The sequence below is a fragment of the Aedes albopictus genome, chromosome 1 (assembly GCF_035046485.1).
Source record: "Aedes albopictus strain Foshan chromosome 1, AalbF5, whole genome shotgun sequence".
In the NCBI taxonomy this organism is placed as follows: Eukaryota; Metazoa; Arthropoda; class Insecta; order Diptera; family Culicidae; genus Aedes; species Aedes albopictus.
The window spans coordinates 114,201,257-114,217,690 of record NC_085136.1 but is presented as its reverse complement, the minus strand read 5'-3'; the positions used below and the strand labels follow the sequence as shown (position 1 = coordinate 114,217,690).

Here is a 16,434-nt window from a genome sequence, read left to right as displayed (position 1 = left end):
CATTACCCCAACTTGACAAACCGGATGTCACAAGGGTTCGGTTTGGTAGATCTTTAACCGTAACGCAACACAAAAATGCGATCTACCTACATTACGGACTCCGTTAAAGATCGAGCATATTTTAAACCCCCTCAACCATTCATCCATCAGCACGGGTCGCCTGACACCTTGGATTGGGGTTCGCTGTTTGGTAGACTTTTACCCCCGGAACAGGTGGTCCGTAGTGTTATTCTTAGCCAATTGAGACAACCGCTACCGACACTACACAGCTATCTAGGCTGATCGGGAAAAGAAGTTAACATTGATGGTTAACTTCACATGGACCCTAACAGCCGACAGCCTATTTGCTTACTAACCGTTCATAAGGTTATCGGAAAGGTCAAGATTTGGTGTGACATAGGAATGGGTCATGGTCTCTTTAATATTTAACCATTTTAATCGGGACACCCGGAACCAGTTCTGGAACACTTCTGGGTCAGATATGGTCTGAGACTTTTTTCCTGCTTACCTTTCATTAGACAATCGAAAATGTCGTGGTTTGATAGGTCGCATGCATAAGTTTGCTGTATTTTCATATCTGGCCTTGGGGCATGCTCCGCAGCATCGTTTGCTATGAGCACTTCCAAAGTTATTCACTGATAATTTCCTCTGGCAATAGCCATTTTGCATGTGTGCATCGTAATATTCTTGACGTTATTATTATTATTATAGAGTTTTGGCACTTCTCAGCAAAAATTGCTGGAAACTTTCACCTACCCCGGGCAATCGGAATGCCAAAGGGGATTAGGCTCTGTGGATCTCATTAGCCGGTTTTTAGCTTATCCTAATGAGTCTGCTTTTGGATGTACTTTCAGTTGTGATGATTCAGGAACCGCCTAACTATACTACAGGTTCCAAGAATCACCGCTTTCAGGATGCTGTTCAGGTCCTTCTTCAATTCCAGCTCGTCTAGGGACCTCAGGAGAGATTTAGGGACAACTCCGGTTGCCGAGAGGACAACCGGAATTATACGGACGTCCTCAAGGTGCCACATCTGCTTCAACTCCTCAGCTAGGTCGTGGTACTTGGTTATCTTGCCGGAGAACGTTGATTGGACATTATGGTCTAACGGTACAGCGATGTCGATGAGAGTTACTCGCTTCATCCTTTTGTCGAAAACCACAATGTCAGGCCGGTTGGCACGAATGAGGACGTCCGTAATGATCTCGCGATCCCAGTACAGCTTTATGCAACTATTTTCCAGAACCGGGTCCGGCTGGTACTTGTAGTAGGGTACAAATCTGTCGACCAAGTTGTGCTTTAACCCTTTGGAGCCGGAGGGGTCAATATGACCCCGGCAATGAAACCGAGCATAACAAACGTATTTGAGACCAGCGCGGTTGCGGCAGCTGTGGCGAAATTATCCGGCTCCAAAGGGTTAAAGCAAGCTGTTGGTGCACAATCTTGGCAACTTCGTTGTGACGATCGAGGTAAGTTGATCCAGCTAACACTGAACAGCCTGCAACGACATGCTCGATCGTTTCCCCTACTGAATTACACTTCCTACAATGGTCCTCCACGTCCTCGTGCAATATGTACCGCCGATAGTTCTTCGTCGCAATTACCCGGTCCTGGATGGCTACCATGAAACCTTCTGTTTCTGAGAACAGGTCACCCCGCACCAGCCACGCGTTTGACGCCGCCTTATCGATGTGCTCGAGTTCCAGTTGATGGGGGTGCGTCCCATGCAACTCCTTTTGCTTCCACGTTACGATCATCTCGTCGACGGTCTTGATGTCGCAGTTCAGCTGATAATCCTCCTGCGCCAGATGCAGGGCGCTGTAACCGTGGTCAGCTTCACATACAGTGCGGTACATTTCGTGACGGTTCTGGCTTTCTACGAAATATGCCCGCAGCTGCTGGATCTGGGAGACACATAGTGCCTGGATATCGGTGACGCCTCTTCCTCCTACTGCGCGTGGCAGGGTGACTCTCTCAATGGATGACTTTGGATGGCGCATGCGGTGCTTGGTGAACGCCACTCGTACTGCTCGTTCTAACGCCTCGAGGTCAGTCTTGGTCCACTTTACCACCCCAAAGCTGTAGGTCAACAGGGGCACAGCAAACGTGTTGATCGCCTTCACCTTGTTGCCGGCTGACAGAAAGCTCCTCAGAACACAGTTGACACGATGCAAGAACTTGTCCTGCAGTTCCTTCTTGATCGCTGTGTGGCGAATACCTCTAAGTTGCAGGAAGCCGAGGTACTTGTACACTTCGCCTTCAACCATATTCCGAATCTCCTCCTGTTAATTGACGCGGAAACAGCTGGCGTCCACTACTTGACCCCGGCGAAGATGGACTGACCGACATTTGTCAATTCCAAACTCCATCCGGATGTCGTTGCTGAACACCGTCACAAGCTGCAACAGTTGATGCAGCCTCTGTACTGATTCCGCAAACAGCTTCAGGTCGTCCATAAAGAAGGTGTGGGTTATTCTTGTACTCCTTCCCCCAGTTTTCAGTTGGTAGCCATAGTTGCATTGGTTGAGTGCTCTGCTGAGGGGGTTCATTGCAAGGCAGAACCATAGCGGACTGAAGGTATCGCCTTGAAATATACCCCTCCTGATGCTGAGAGTTCTGGACCGCAACACAGCTGTTCCGTCGGTGATTTGTAGGGACGTGCTCCACATCCCCATCGCCTGATGACGTTCCCGTCTACCTTGTACAACTGCAGCACCTTAAGAAGGTACGAGTGCGGCACTGAGTCGTACGCCTTCTTGTAGTCGATGTACGCCATGCTCAGGTTCCTCTGCTTATCGGTGGCTTGACCCACAATGACTGCCTCTATAATGACCTGATCTTTGCAGCCTTGCGTGTTTTTGCGACACCCTTTTTGTTCTTCGGTCATCACGTTGTTGGCATCGCAGTGGGTTTGTATCCTCCTCGCTATCACCGACGACAGCACTTTGTACAGACTCGAGAGACACGTTATTGGTCTGTACTTTGCTGGGTCAGCTGTGTTTTGGTCCTTCGGCAGAAGATAAGTGATACCCCTGGTAATGAACTCTGGTAGCTGCGTGGGGTCTTCTAGCACCATGTTGAAGCATTCCGCCATCCGCCCGTGGATCGTCGTGAGCTTTTTATACCAAAAATTGTGCACGAAATCGGGTCCTGGTGCAGCCCACTTTCTGGTATACCGGGTAGCCTCGCGTACACCCTGAGCGGTTACTACGACCGCGGTCATGTCTCCAACTCCATTACACTGTCGCTCTTCTTCTGCCAACCACATCCCATCGTCGCTGTGCTGGACAGGGTTCTCCCATAGATTGACCCAGAACTGTGTGACTTCGCCAATCTCCGGAAGGCCTTCTCCATAGTCAGGCTTGTCGTTTCGGATGCAGTTGTAGAACTCTCTTTCGTTAATGTTGAACATCCGGTTTTGTTCCTTCCGCTTCGAACATTCTCCATAACGCCGCAGTCGTTTCGCAAGAGCACTCAACCGCTGTACATGGGTGTCGAGGATCTCCGTAATGTTGACTTCTGTGAGATCTCGGAGTTCTGCGGGCTTCACAATTTCAGCAACATAACGAACTAGCCTCGTTGATCGATTCCCCTGCTTGTACTGTGTTAATCGACCAATCTTGGTCCGCAATGTGGCGATCCGGTTCTCCAAACGTAGCATCCACGCGGGTGTCTGTGTGCTGGGGCGTGTGCGACCTTCACCGTCGCCTTGCGGGCGCGTCCGCAGTCCCAGCGTCTTGACAACAGCCACCGCAGCTGAATACACCGTAAACTGCAGATCCTCAAGGTGCTGTACGGCCTCCAAGTACTGTGGCAAAATATCCTGGTTTAGGATGCTTACTGCACTTGTTAACCGATAGGAATTCCGCAGCTTTGGTATTCGGTGCCGGGACATGGGGTCTGTCCCACGGAACTGCGTGACTGCTGTGGCCATGTGGAGCGCTAGTTCGTCTCGTAGTTGCTGTCGTTGCATATCCGCTGTTGGTCCTGGAGCAGTGGGTGCAGTCGTGTCACGACTCTCACTCGCGTTCGATGCATCCAGCCCATCAGAACTCCTTCTCGACGTATCGCTCGATCTTGTCCTCTCCTCTCCCAATTCCCTCTGCGCTTCCAGCTTGATGCACTACACTTCTGCAGCTGTGAGCATATTATGAGACATAATTGCTCGCTGTCGTGTGTACAGCTTGTTCAAGTCAAGCAGGTTCGCAAAGCGAGGGAATCTCTCGTTGAACATTTCCAGCATCCCTGATCTGCCGGACATGTCCGTCTCCATCCTCGTGCAGACAAAATAGCAGCGAATCACGTACATATTCATCTCCCTCGTCCACATGATCCGCTGCCGTCGGCCGCCTGCTAACGTGAGTGACTGACGTCGATCAGCCACAGCAACATTGGCAGGTGCAGCATGGCCTTGGTGATTGCTATTGCTGCCGTTTCTGCTCTGCGTTCGTGGTACGGGCTGTGCCCGTTGACTGGAAGGCCGCTGTTGCACCATTTCCTCTTCCAGCCGCTGGCCGCTCGCTCTGTCCCCCGTTCCAGGACCAGCTCCAGTAGGGGCTCCCTCCTCGGGCGATCGCATTCTTCTATTTCGTCTAGCTCGTGTCTCCATATGGGTGTGCTTTCATTCCCGGAAGCTACGGGTTCTGCATTGGCATTTACTCCAAGTACAGTGCTAAATAGCTTGGCTCAAGTGCCGCTGCTCGCCGAGGGTGGTTTTTCATGGTCGCCCAGGAGATATTTTACCTTGAGCTCCCACTCCTCAAATGGTGGTTTTTCATGGACGCCCAGCCGTTATTTTACCTGAGCCACCTAACCCACCTAATTATTATGATTATTATTATTATTATTATTATTATTATTATTATTATTATGGCTTAAACTGATGAGATTTTATCCATCCATCCATAATCCATAAACATGTACCTATATCTCAAAATGAAAAATCAACATTTTTTTTTCTTTTCAGTGCGACCGACCGGGCGTGGTTGACCGACTGGAAATCGGTGGCTCATCCGGACTAGACACGTCCAACATGGATAAATCGAGCACGATCTGTGGCAAGAGTATGGAACCGGGACCGGAACAGGGCATCTTTTGCGGTACCAGCACGGCTCGATTGATTTCCAGCGGACGGCACGCCAATCAGGCACTGGTTTCGGTGCGGGTTGCCGAGGAAAACGATATCGCTCTGGCCACGGTGCTGTGCGACATGCGACGAAAGAAGAAGAAATAAACACCGTAATAAATGTTCCAAAGATTGTCGTCATCAGTGTGACGGATGTGTAAAATAATTGCAGTATTAGAATAGATCTGTTTCGCTTTAGTTGAAGTTCTTCCTAAATATATGTACTAAACATATTGTCAGTTTTGTGATTCTCTGAAAAGGAAACGGCAATCCGCTTGGGAATGCAATGTGCAATCTAGTCATTTGCTTGATTTTATTTGTGATCATGAACACTGTTCTGTTTTGGATGATGAGAAAGGGAAAAGAGCTAAAAAATAAAACTAAAACAAAAGAAAACAAGAGCCGATATTTATTTGATGCACAATATAGAGCCACTCATACCAAAGCTAGAATAAGAAGCTAAATTCAATCCAAGAGTAGAATCTTAAACATGTAAAGAAAGAGAGCAACAATGAAAATATAAATTTTAGTGTACAACTTTGACGTCATCGGTCTTTATGCATCAGTGGGTTGGGCCAACAGCCGCTCACAGGCGGCATCATCCGAGTATTCGGTTCGAGCTATGGCACAGAGAGCATCCCGTAGACAGGTTTTATCACAGCCCCGGGAAAGCATCGGGTCGGAGTTCTTCTGCTTGACGTTCCAGTACTGGCGCAGGTCCGCTTCGGAATGGGCCAGTTTCTGCAGCAAGGCGTCCAGCGATTTCGGGCTCAGGTCGGTTAGACCGAAGTGTTCTTTGAAGGTGTATTCCTTGAACCAGAGTGGTTTACGGTCCGGATGTTGATTCGCTTCGGTGAGATTGTAGATCCAGGTTTCGTGGTCGAGGATTTCCTAGGGTGAACAAAATAAGAAATTTAGTTTTCGATTTCAAATGCTTAGAAAAAACAGAGTAAGTATTTAGTCCAGCTGTATGGCAAAGCGCTACATAACGCAACGGCGTGTCATTGTTGAATGAAGACACATGCGTTGAAATCGTTCAGCCAATGCGCGATCGCATATGATATGGAAAAGATGAGAGCTTGCACAGTAACGTCATCATTAACATCATGATCATCATGAAATGCTCAAATTTAAATGTGCAGAACCCATAGCGACGCATATCAAGTTTGTTGAGTTTTGCTTTAAGTGATATAAATGCTTAATTGGATTTTTTTTTCTTCAAAAAATCATTTCTCGTAGTACAAACGCTATTTGGCTACAGTATCGCAAGTATGACTCAGGTATCAGGTATCAGAAGGCCGGCTCCAGAGGCACGTTATCCTCCATTTGGGACATTCGTGCCATTGCCATCATAAAAGCCTAATTCATCATCTACCTGAGGGAAAAGGAAGGAAATAAGGATTTGGATGGGAATAGGGACAGGTAGAGAAATGTGAAAAATACCCTGGGAGAGGGTACTAACGCATAAGCGTACCACAATGGGTTCAAACAGCGCCCTGAAAAGGGCACTGTGATAACGCATAAAGCGTAAAGAGAGCCTACCCAGTTAACATTTTGGTCTATATAAATTTTCTTATACAGCACTATATAAAAACCTATTCAATCGTATAAACTGCACAAAACTGCTTTATACGTACCAAAGTGGAGGCCATATACGTACTTTGGAAGACTTCTTTCGACTTTCAATGGTATGTAATACGATGTCCCGAAATAATGATAAAAAGTCAATAAAACGACTTCTCAAGATAAGTAATGCGATGTGCCATTTTGTTTATAAAAGAAAAAAAAAAGTCGACAGTCAGCCTCGAAACAGGGACCTTGAGATCCATAGTCAGATAACATACCACTGTACTAGCTCAGCTTTGTTGACCGAAGTGTTTTGATTGACCAATATAAACTCAACCTTTCCAGCACATAATGCTTCTCATGACGCTTAATATGATGACTGGCGACAAACTTCCCTAAGTCATTGCGATTATGATCGACGCTTTGCTCACTCGATATACAATGCATATTATCCAACGCTGTAGGATCTGTCAGATTATACAACTTACACCGAGTTTGGACTGCAGTGTTAACGACTAATTTTGTTTACAACCGAACACCAGTATCGTGCGCGCTCCGCCGCCGTCGTCGTCGTCGCCGAAAAAGTCAGTGAATTCGTTCTAGTTTGCGCAAATCATCTCCAGAAACATTGCCCAACCGGGGAAAACTACTTTTCGAATCCAGATACGACGTCTCGCTAAAGAGTCTGTTGCAGACCAGGTTGGTGAATATTGAAATGTAATGTGAGAAAATCGAGGGCAAACCCCACCCGCAGGGTGGATGCTTCTTCCAGTGAAAGAGGAGAGTGTGATAAAATATGAGTGGCTAACTATCGAATTTTTTACACCTTCACGTAATTACACAAATGAGAGGTACGTATTCATGAAATTATGAAACATTTTATTCAATACATGTTGAAGTTTTCTTGCCAGAGGGGGCACTCGGTATGTTTAGTGCTGATTTATGGTGGTCCCCACGGTACAAGATTGGGTCATAAGTATAAGTAACTACGATTGCATTCGTTACTTTTCTGGCCTAAAATATAACATGCCACTGCTCACAAATCGCAGCGATTTTGGATCGAGGTATTTATGACTCGTTTTATTTTCAAAATAGATTGTCGTAAACAAATCGTAGTGTGGATTTTTATACAATTGTTTGTATCATTTTTGTTACAAGGCTCATCCTTTTATGTGATTTTGATTTTTCATGAAATAAAAAGCGATTTGACATACACATCCTTGTACGATGTGTGGTTTACTGGGTATAGCTCTTTACCACAGCGGGTTAAGAACAACAGAACATCCTGAAGATTCAGGTTTCTGAAGTCAGTTTCACTTAATAAGTGTTTACCGAACACTCGGAAACGCAGTTGCGCAAAAACTGGACAGTTACATATCAAATGATACGAAGTTCCATAATCGGATTCACAGCTATCACATACAAATGAATCAGCTTGCTGAATATTCGCCATGTGATAACTGAGTCGGCAGTGGCGGGTCAATGCTTTGACCAGAATGCTGCAATTCTGCTTTGACAAATTTGTAAGATACTTCGCCACCCTTGGAGATGGCTCAGTACAATACAATTTGGTTTGACGACATGACTCCAAACTATTCCAATATTGTCTGTGTTGAGTGACAGCCCAGGTGTGAATCTGAAGCTTAATCCAACACTTCGATATCGGAATAGCTGGCTCAGGGCCAATGAAGTCATGTGATGCTCCAGAGCGACCTAACTCATCAGCCAATTCATTTCCAGCGATGGAAGAATGACCAGGTACCCATACAAGGTGAACAGCGTTTGCTGAATTCAGCTCCTCGATTTGAGTTCGACAAGCGATAACTATCTTCGACCTGGAGTTGGCCGAAGCAAGTGCTTTAATAGCAGCCTGGCTATCTAAACAGAAGTATATTACTTTGCCCATTACGTGCTGCTGAAGTGCTGATTGCACTCCGCACATAAGAGCAAAGATTTCGGCCTGAAAAACGGTGCAGTGTCTACCAAGTGAGTAAGACTGATATAGCCTTAGCTCACGAGAATAAACACCAGCACCTGCTCGACCTTCGAGAAGGGAGCCATCAGTGTAACGATGCCGTCTGAAACACTTCTCTCCAGATATCCAGATGTCCACTCTTCCCGGGAAGGGAATTTCGTGGAAAATGTCCTATATGGAAAATTACAAGCAATTGTAAGATCACTTGGAGCAAGGACAATTTTGTCCCAATTCACCAAAAGTGGAAACAACGAGGTGTGTGTTGATGTGCGGTTCACAGGAGTTTCCTCTAGTAGACCGAGTACCCGTAACCGGTAAGTGCAAGAAAGTGCTTCTTGTTTGAGATGAATGTGTAGTAGAGCAACGTCAAAGAGAACTTCGAGCGCTGCCGTGGAAGTTGAAGAGAACGCTCCAGACATCGCCATTAAGCACATCCTTTGGAGATGGCCTAATTTCGATTGGACCGTTCTCACTTCGCCCTTTTGCCACCACACAAGATATCCATAAGCCAATATTGGCTGGACCACAGTTGTGTAAATCCATTTGATATACTTGGGTTTAAGACCCCAAGTTGTACCAAAAGTACACCGGCATTGCCCGAAGGCCATACAAGCTTTCTTGATTCTGAACTCAAAGTGAGGTGTCCTGGAAAGCTTGGAATCAAGAATGACTCCAACGTACTTTACCTGTTCAGTCACATCGATTTCAGAATCAAAGAGACGCAAAGGTCGAACGCCATTACGGTTTCGCCTTTCCGTAAAAAGAACAATAGATGTTTTACTCGAATTAACCGAAAGGCCATATTGGCGACAGCAACCCTCAACTACCTGAAGGGCGCTTTGCATCAGGTCGAAAAGGGTGCTGATGCACATACCAACTAACAAAGTTAGATAGTCGTCGGCAAAACCATAAGTAGGAAAACCGCTATAATTGAGTTGCCCCAATAGCGTATCTGCTACAAAAGCGGGGACAAGACTCCCCCTTGGGGGCATCCACAAACACTCAATTTCCTAATCCCTGCTAGACGCAATGTCGAGAAGAGATATCGGTTTTTGAGCATTTGATGAATCCAATTGGAAATCATTGGAGATATATCATGACTCCGTGCGGCTTCCAATATGGCATCGAAAGGCACATTGTCAAAGGCATCCTCGATATCTAAGAAAACACCCAAGCAGGATTGCTTTTCAGCGAATGCCTTCTCGATATAGTAAACAACTTTGTGTAAAAGAGTCACAGTGGCCTTTCCAGATTGGTAGGCATGTTGGTTCACATGAACAGGCACGTTGGCCAGATGAACATCACGGATGTGATGATCCACAATGCGTTCTAAGCATTTCAGAAGAAAAGAGGTCAAACTGATAGGTCTGAAACTCTTTGCTTCTTCATACGACGCACGACCCACCAAGGTTTCCCTGATAGAAATTTCATTTACGAAAGTAAGGTTCTTGGACTAAGGCCACTTGGGCTGTACCATTTTGCATAAGTCTGCAAAGATTGATCTTTGCAGTTCTTTAATACTGAAGATTGTTCTGAGCTATCCTAACCGTAGCCACTACCCAAACTAGGCAAGATCAAACTCTTTACAATCACAGCACAGCAAAGAACAGCAGCAGTAAAATCAGACCGGTATCGATTGGAAAACGCTAAAGGCGAGGATACACAGAATAAATTGTGTAAATCGCATAATGCGAAACCATATATAGGTGACAATTTAAACTAATTAATAACAACTTCATAAGCCCGCCCTTATTTGGCCTCAAGTATAAGTATTCCACAGGCTCCATTAGCGGTCAGGTTTTTATTAGACCTCCCTAACCATTCATTCCTAGGCACGGTAAGCATACAGCCGCATCATACAATTAATTAGGGGTCACTTGTTAGTGGACTCTTACCACCGGAACAGGCGGTCCGTAGTGTTATTCTTAGCCAATTGAGATAACCGCTACCGACACTACACAGCTATCTAGGCTGATCGGGGAAAAAAGTTGATATAGATGATCAACCTTCATATGGGTCCAAAAATCAGTTCAAAAACTAAAGACACCGGCACTATGCTTGGGAATATTTCTGAAACCAACCCAGAAATACCCTCACGCATAATGGAAACTCACTGAACTTCTACTTCTTCTGAAATCCATCTTAAACCCCATGAAAAGGTTAAAGTTATAAATACTCACGAAACTTTCCCGGTCCACGTAGAACACCTTGTAGTTGGGATTCAGCTGTGTAAAAGTCGTCGTTGAACCCCCATTCCACGCCACATTCACCGCTGCCGTTGGATCATCTCTCCGGTAGTACACGTTGAACTCGTCCACGTGCGAATGCCCGTTGAACTGCCCCTCGATTACGTGAGCAAACCGATCCACGATCTTACGATACTCTCTAGTCCAGCCAATATAGCAGTAGTTGTCGTACGACGGCACATGCCCTAGAATGTGAACCTTTTCACCCAATTTTTCCGACTCTTGTAGGGTATCGTGAAGCCACTGAAGCTGACGAATGAAGTAGATGTCGCTGTAGAGCAGCCACCAGTTGTGGACGTAGCAGAAGTTGTTGTTCAGAGCGATGATTCGATGCCCTAGGGGGCTCAGAACCGTGTAGTAGCCACCGTCGGCTATCGTTGACCGGTTCACTTCTTTCGGAAGCCAATCGTCCCACTGTTCGGCGATAAAGTCGTACAGATATGCGGACGTGAGTTTGGCCGGGACATGATGCGGCGCGTACAGATTGGCAGGGTCCGACTCGTGGTTACCCAGGATGGGGTACAGCGGAATGTCCACGAAGCGTTCTTTCAGGAGTTGGAAAATCTGCCGCATGGATTCCTCGTTGGACGCGACTGTAGTGTTCCACGTGAAGTGGTGAATGATGTCTCCCGTGAAGTAGACGGCGTCGATTTTCGGGTGCTGCGTACGTATCTGTTCCATGGCGTCTACCACGGCGTGCCATGGACTGTCGCAGTCTCGGTAGTCACCCCAAAAACCGGCTGCGTTGGCTGAATCGGCTGGTTCCAGATCAGGAACGTGTCGACAGCAAGCTCCCGCGGCGCAGTCTGCGTTGATACCCACTACGTACTCTGGATCGTAGTGAATGTCTGTGAGGTGAATGATCGTTAGGGGTTCTTTGTTGGATGGGATCGATGCTCTCTTGGATGTCTTCAAAACGTTTTGAGACGAACTGATATTCACTTTTGGATATCGATCGGAAAGGATGTAAGGTCTATCCAGCACGCAGTCTTCGCCTTGATAAGCTACGGCGCATACTCGCTCAGCCGAAGGTAACTCATCAAGGTGCCCCAAGATAAACATCATCATATCGGCATTCAGTGCAATTAACCCGTCACAAACATAAGGTTTCAAACTGTACAAATGGCAAATGTCCTGAGCTAGTTTGACCAGCAGGGCCTTCTCTTTCTTTTCAGTCCGTTTGTAGATCTCCATGAAGGTATAGCTTGACGATAGACAAGTCAAACAGATTTTGGGGTTCTTAGTGTGTGGCATCCGATCGAGAGTGACCTTGATGTCGGGTGATTTGATCATGTCCAACAGACGATCGAAGTTGGACGTTTTTCGACCCGTGGACTGATAGTGGTCGAACTCCTGCAAAAAATCCGCCTCATATTTGGCTACGAAACAAATAAAGTTATATCAATAACAACAACACATATCAACAACCAAAACAACTCACCTATTTCCACCTCAACGGCAACGCTCTCGTCGATAGTGTTATCACTACTGTCGATTACATTACCGCACCGAACACCGACCGCAACATACACAAACAAAAACAGCAAAGACCTACGGGTGATCATCTTGCCGAGTGCTTCGGATTGAGCTGTTGCTTTCGCCACTGCTCAGCGATGACTGACGATCAGCTGAAATTCGGAGATGACTGATCTCCCAACGAAGATCAGGTGAATGCCGCTGCCACTGACAATATTGTGCTCGAATAAACAGTAGGTAATTGCCGCTGATAAGAGGTTATCTCATGGGATGGCTCACTCGTGAATTACGTAGCTGTTTTGAGAACATTATTTGATGATACCCGCATATAGTTTTCTCAGCTTATTACCATACACATATAAGTAGGTTTTTCATCAATAAGCAATGCAATTAAAAAGACCATATCTGAATACTGAATGCTCTTTGAATGGCGCTTTACCATTTGAATAAAGGAACTAGAGTGTTTATGCGATATATATTGATCGCATTTAGGGTCTGGGACCATTCGGGCAGAGGGGGTCCTATTTTGAATACTTGCTTGAATCAATTGACGTTGAAGTAGCCTAAAGATGCAAGTACACAGCGTCAAACATTTGACCGAGTACAGATCAATGCTCAAACATCTGGTTTGACTCGATCAGATTTTTATTAGTGCAAAGCAGATGTTGGTCCTTCAGGTTATTCCTTGCTTAACCCATTTCTTGTTTAATCCCTAGTTTTAAAATTTAACCCTGATGTGTATTTGTAACCTAAGGGCACGATAACTCTTATTGTGTGTGCTATGAACATATATGGGATACTGTTATTTTTTTCTTTATTATTTTACAGCTGTTGGTATTAAATGGCACTTCCTTAGTTGATTTTTTTTTGAGAAAAATTTGCAACAGTACCACCGTGCTATTGAATTAGTCATATCATGCTTTTATATCAATTAGAGTTACGTTTTGTTTGCTATTTGTGTATTTTTGTTGAACAATGAACAGCAAACGAGATGACGAAAATACATAAACAAAAGCAGTTTTTTTGTTTATAAACATACTAATTATGGAAACTTTGAATGGATAAGGAAAACTTCCTCGACAGACTACACCAACAAAGATACGAGCGTGGGAAAATTCTGTGTTTACGTACAACGTGATTTGTGGGTCACCCGAATTGCTCGAATTCTTCCATGATGCTCAGTTCGTCGCGACAGACGATGCCGACTATCTGATGCAGAATGTTATCTGTAGTTTTCCTTATTCTCTTTGGTGTAATCTGCCATTCTTTGTATGAGACAAAACAAGAATAACATATGTTTTGAACAGATAAGAGTTTCGTTTATCTAAAACAGATGCTGAAGTCAGTCACCTCAAACCGAAACCGTTAGTTTTGTTTATTTGTGGGGTTCTTAATTGCATGTAACTCATTTGGTATTTTTCGTAATTTTCCAGATTTGCGAGGCAACTTTGGGGAATTTTCTACATTTTTGTTGAGTAATTCCACAGTTCTACTCGCTTACGATTATTGTATCATACATTTGTAGTTGGTTCTTTCTTTTTGATAGGAAAATAATGCTTAAATTTGTAGCTGCTACGGGGGAAAGATGTGATTTGTGCAGCTTGAATCCGAATAGAAGTCAGTACTTGACACCAAGAGTTGTTATGCACTTTGTTGTAATAAGAGGTAAAATACCAAAAGCTAACACCAGCATATTGTATGCTATACAACATACGTGTAACAAATCTAGTTATAACAATATAACAACGACATAAGCGCCAACTTGAGACGAAGTTTGGGGGGCAGGGGGGGTTGGGAGGTGGGGGTGGCGGGCGAAGCTCTCAAAAATTGGACAATAATAATATTTTTCAGCTCAATGTGCTAATTTTCACGTGAATATGCCTAAATAATATGAACTGCGTCGATATTTTCTGGATTTCATTGATTTTGAGAAGCCTTGTGCCCACACAACCCTTGTTCATCGATTTCAAATCGGCGTATGATACAATCGATCGAGACCAGCTATGACAGATTATGCACGAAAACGGACTCCCGGATAAACTGATACGATTGATCAAGGCGACGATGGATCGAGTGAGGGGGCGTCCATAAATAACGTAGCTTTTTTAAAGCGGTTTTTACATACCCCTCCCCCTCGTAGCATTTCGTCACAAATTCAGGTACCCCCCTCTTTAAATGGTGTAGCTTGTTAAACACCCCCGCCACCCTCAAAATAAAATTTTCATGTCTAAAAGCAAAAAAAAACTCGAATTTTGCTCTGATTTCAATTTTAACTTGTATGTTTATAGAATATGATAAAAAAAACAACAATAGCAAGAAAACATTGCCGATTGCTAGCTTCAGATCGCCGACATCAAGACCATAGGTGCAACCAGTGGAGATTATCACCAAAGCTAATGACTCAATAAACCACATATCGTTCAGCTTGATGCCGAAGAACAGGAAATTCATGATCCCATACTAGCCTAGGAGCTTTTTCGAAGATATAAGTTTGCTCAATAATGAATCTATTGAGAATATAAAATTGGTCTCATTTGAATAAAATTCACCATGACATTCGAAGGACTCTGCAGGAGTTTGTTCATAAATTCTCCTAGCAGTTCATTTTGGAAATCCTCAAGGAGTTTCTTTTGGGATTCCCATTTATGAGATTTTCCTTTGGGATTCCATTAGAGAATTCCTCCAAAAATTCCTTCCGGAGTTTTTTTTTCTTAGATTCCTGCAAAAGTTCCCCCTGAGATTTCTCCAGAAGTTTATTTTTTCTAAGGTTATTCCAAAAGTTTATCCATGGTTTCCTTCAGAATTTCTTTCGAGGTTTTCTTCTCCTTTCTTCCACCAGCAGTTTCTTGGGACATCTCTTCAGGGATTTTAACCGGAATATCTTTTGAGATTCCATCAGAACTTCTTTATGGGTTTCCCAAAGGGTTTCAGGATTCATTCAGGAGTTTCTTCTTGGTTTCCTTCAGGAATTCACTCAGATATTTATTCCGAGATCTCTGCCGGAAACCCCCACAGTCTTCAAAACCCTCCCAGGAGTGGGATTCCTCCAGGAGTTCTTTTTCGAATTCCTTCAGGAATTCCTTCCTGGATTCTTTTGAGATACCTCGAGGACTTCCTTCTAGGATTTATCCAGCATTTTTTCGCGAGGAATCTCTTTAGTTCCTTCTGGAATTCCTCCATGATTTTCTTTCCTAGATTTCACCAGAAGTTATATCCAGATAATCTTTCGGGATTCCTAAAAAGTTGTTTTCAGGATTCCTTCAGAAATTCTTTCCGGAATTCTTTCAAAAATTCTTGCCTGTTTTCTTCAGAAATTGAACCAGGAGTTCCTTCTGAGAATCACCAAATATCTCCTTCTGAAATTCTTCCAGGAGTTTATTCAAGATTTCTCCAAAAGTTCCATCTAGAACTCCAAAAGTTCCAACCAGGAACTCCTCGCGGAATTTCTATATGATTTCCTTATCATATTCTTCCAGGAGTTCCTTCTGAAATTCTTCTGGAAGTTCCTTCTGAGTTTTCCCAGATCCTTTTGGAATGTTTTCAGAAGTTTTTTTTTCTGGTATTCCCAGTAAGAATTTTTGTGGAAATGTTATCCTTCTCCTGTTGGGAAAACCTATAAATAACACCCTGTGAAATTCCTTACAAAGCTAATTGTTGGAGGATTTCTTAGAGGAAAACTATATAAGCGTGCAGTGCCATATAGCAAGCAGCAAACTATTGGTCGTCAGAAGCATTTGAGCGAAACTGATTTTTGTCTGCATATTGACGATTTTGCACCTTATTGATTGATGCACCAAGCGGAAAGAAGAAGAAGTTTTGACATCCAAGCGGTGTGCCATCGATTAGATCCTCGTCGCTGATTGGTCGATGGTTGTAAACGGCACACCGCTTGGATGTCAAAACTCTTCTTCTTACCGCTTGGTGCATCAATCAATACGACGCACAGGCAAACACAATTGTCCCACCACAAAATGTTTACACCGGTTTCAGCATACATTGGTTGCAGTCGCCGCTACAGTAATTTAGCAGCGGGTGCGCATTTTGGG

At 44.5% G+C, this 16,434-nt stretch overlaps 2 protein-coding genes across 3 annotated transcripts in view; one reads left to right on the top strand and one right to left on the bottom strand.

Annotated features, from left to right (window-relative positions):
* The window catches only part of LOC115256094 (corticotropin-releasing factor-binding protein), a 159,918-nt gene extending 154,250 nt beyond the window's left edge, over positions 1-5,668 (top strand). For both annotated transcript variants that reach the window (XM_029854353.2, XM_029854352.2), the window contains exon 6: positions 4,967-5,668. In XM_029854353.2, coding sequence (XP_029710213.1) covers positions 4,967-5,233 — 267 coding nt within the window. In that variant the 3' untranslated portion in view covers positions 5,234-5,668. The remainder of the gene's footprint in view (positions 1-4,966) is intronic.
* LOC109414073 (sphingomyelin phosphodiesterase-like) lies at positions 5,509-12,559 on the bottom strand. The gene is made up of 3 exons (XM_019687809.3): positions 12,354-12,559; positions 10,847-12,291; positions 5,509-6,016 (listed from the first exon to the last, which is right to left on the bottom strand). Exons 1-3 carry the CDS (start codon positions 12,475-12,477, stop codon positions 5,681-5,683), a joined length of 1,905 nt encoding a protein of 634 aa, XP_019543354.3. The 5' UTR covers positions 12,478-12,559; the 3' UTR covers positions 5,509-5,680.
* Between the last annotated feature and the right edge of the window lie 3,875 nt (positions 12,560-16,434).

Excerpts from the sequence above, each read along its gene's own strand:
- LOC109414073 (XM_019687809.3), bottom strand. The coding sequence starts at position 12,477 with ATGATCACCCGTAGGTCTTTGCTGTTTTTGTTTGTGTATGTTGCGGTC. Across the intron at positions 12,292-12,353 it reads TGCCGTTGAGGTGGAAATAG|CCAAATATGAGGCGGATTTT; the intron begins GTGAGTTGTTTT and ends TTTGTTTCGTAG. Across the intron at positions 6,017-10,846 it reads ACGTGGACCGGGAAAGTTTC|GAAATCCTCGACCACGAAAC; the intron begins GTGAGTATTTAT and ends TGTTCACCCTAG.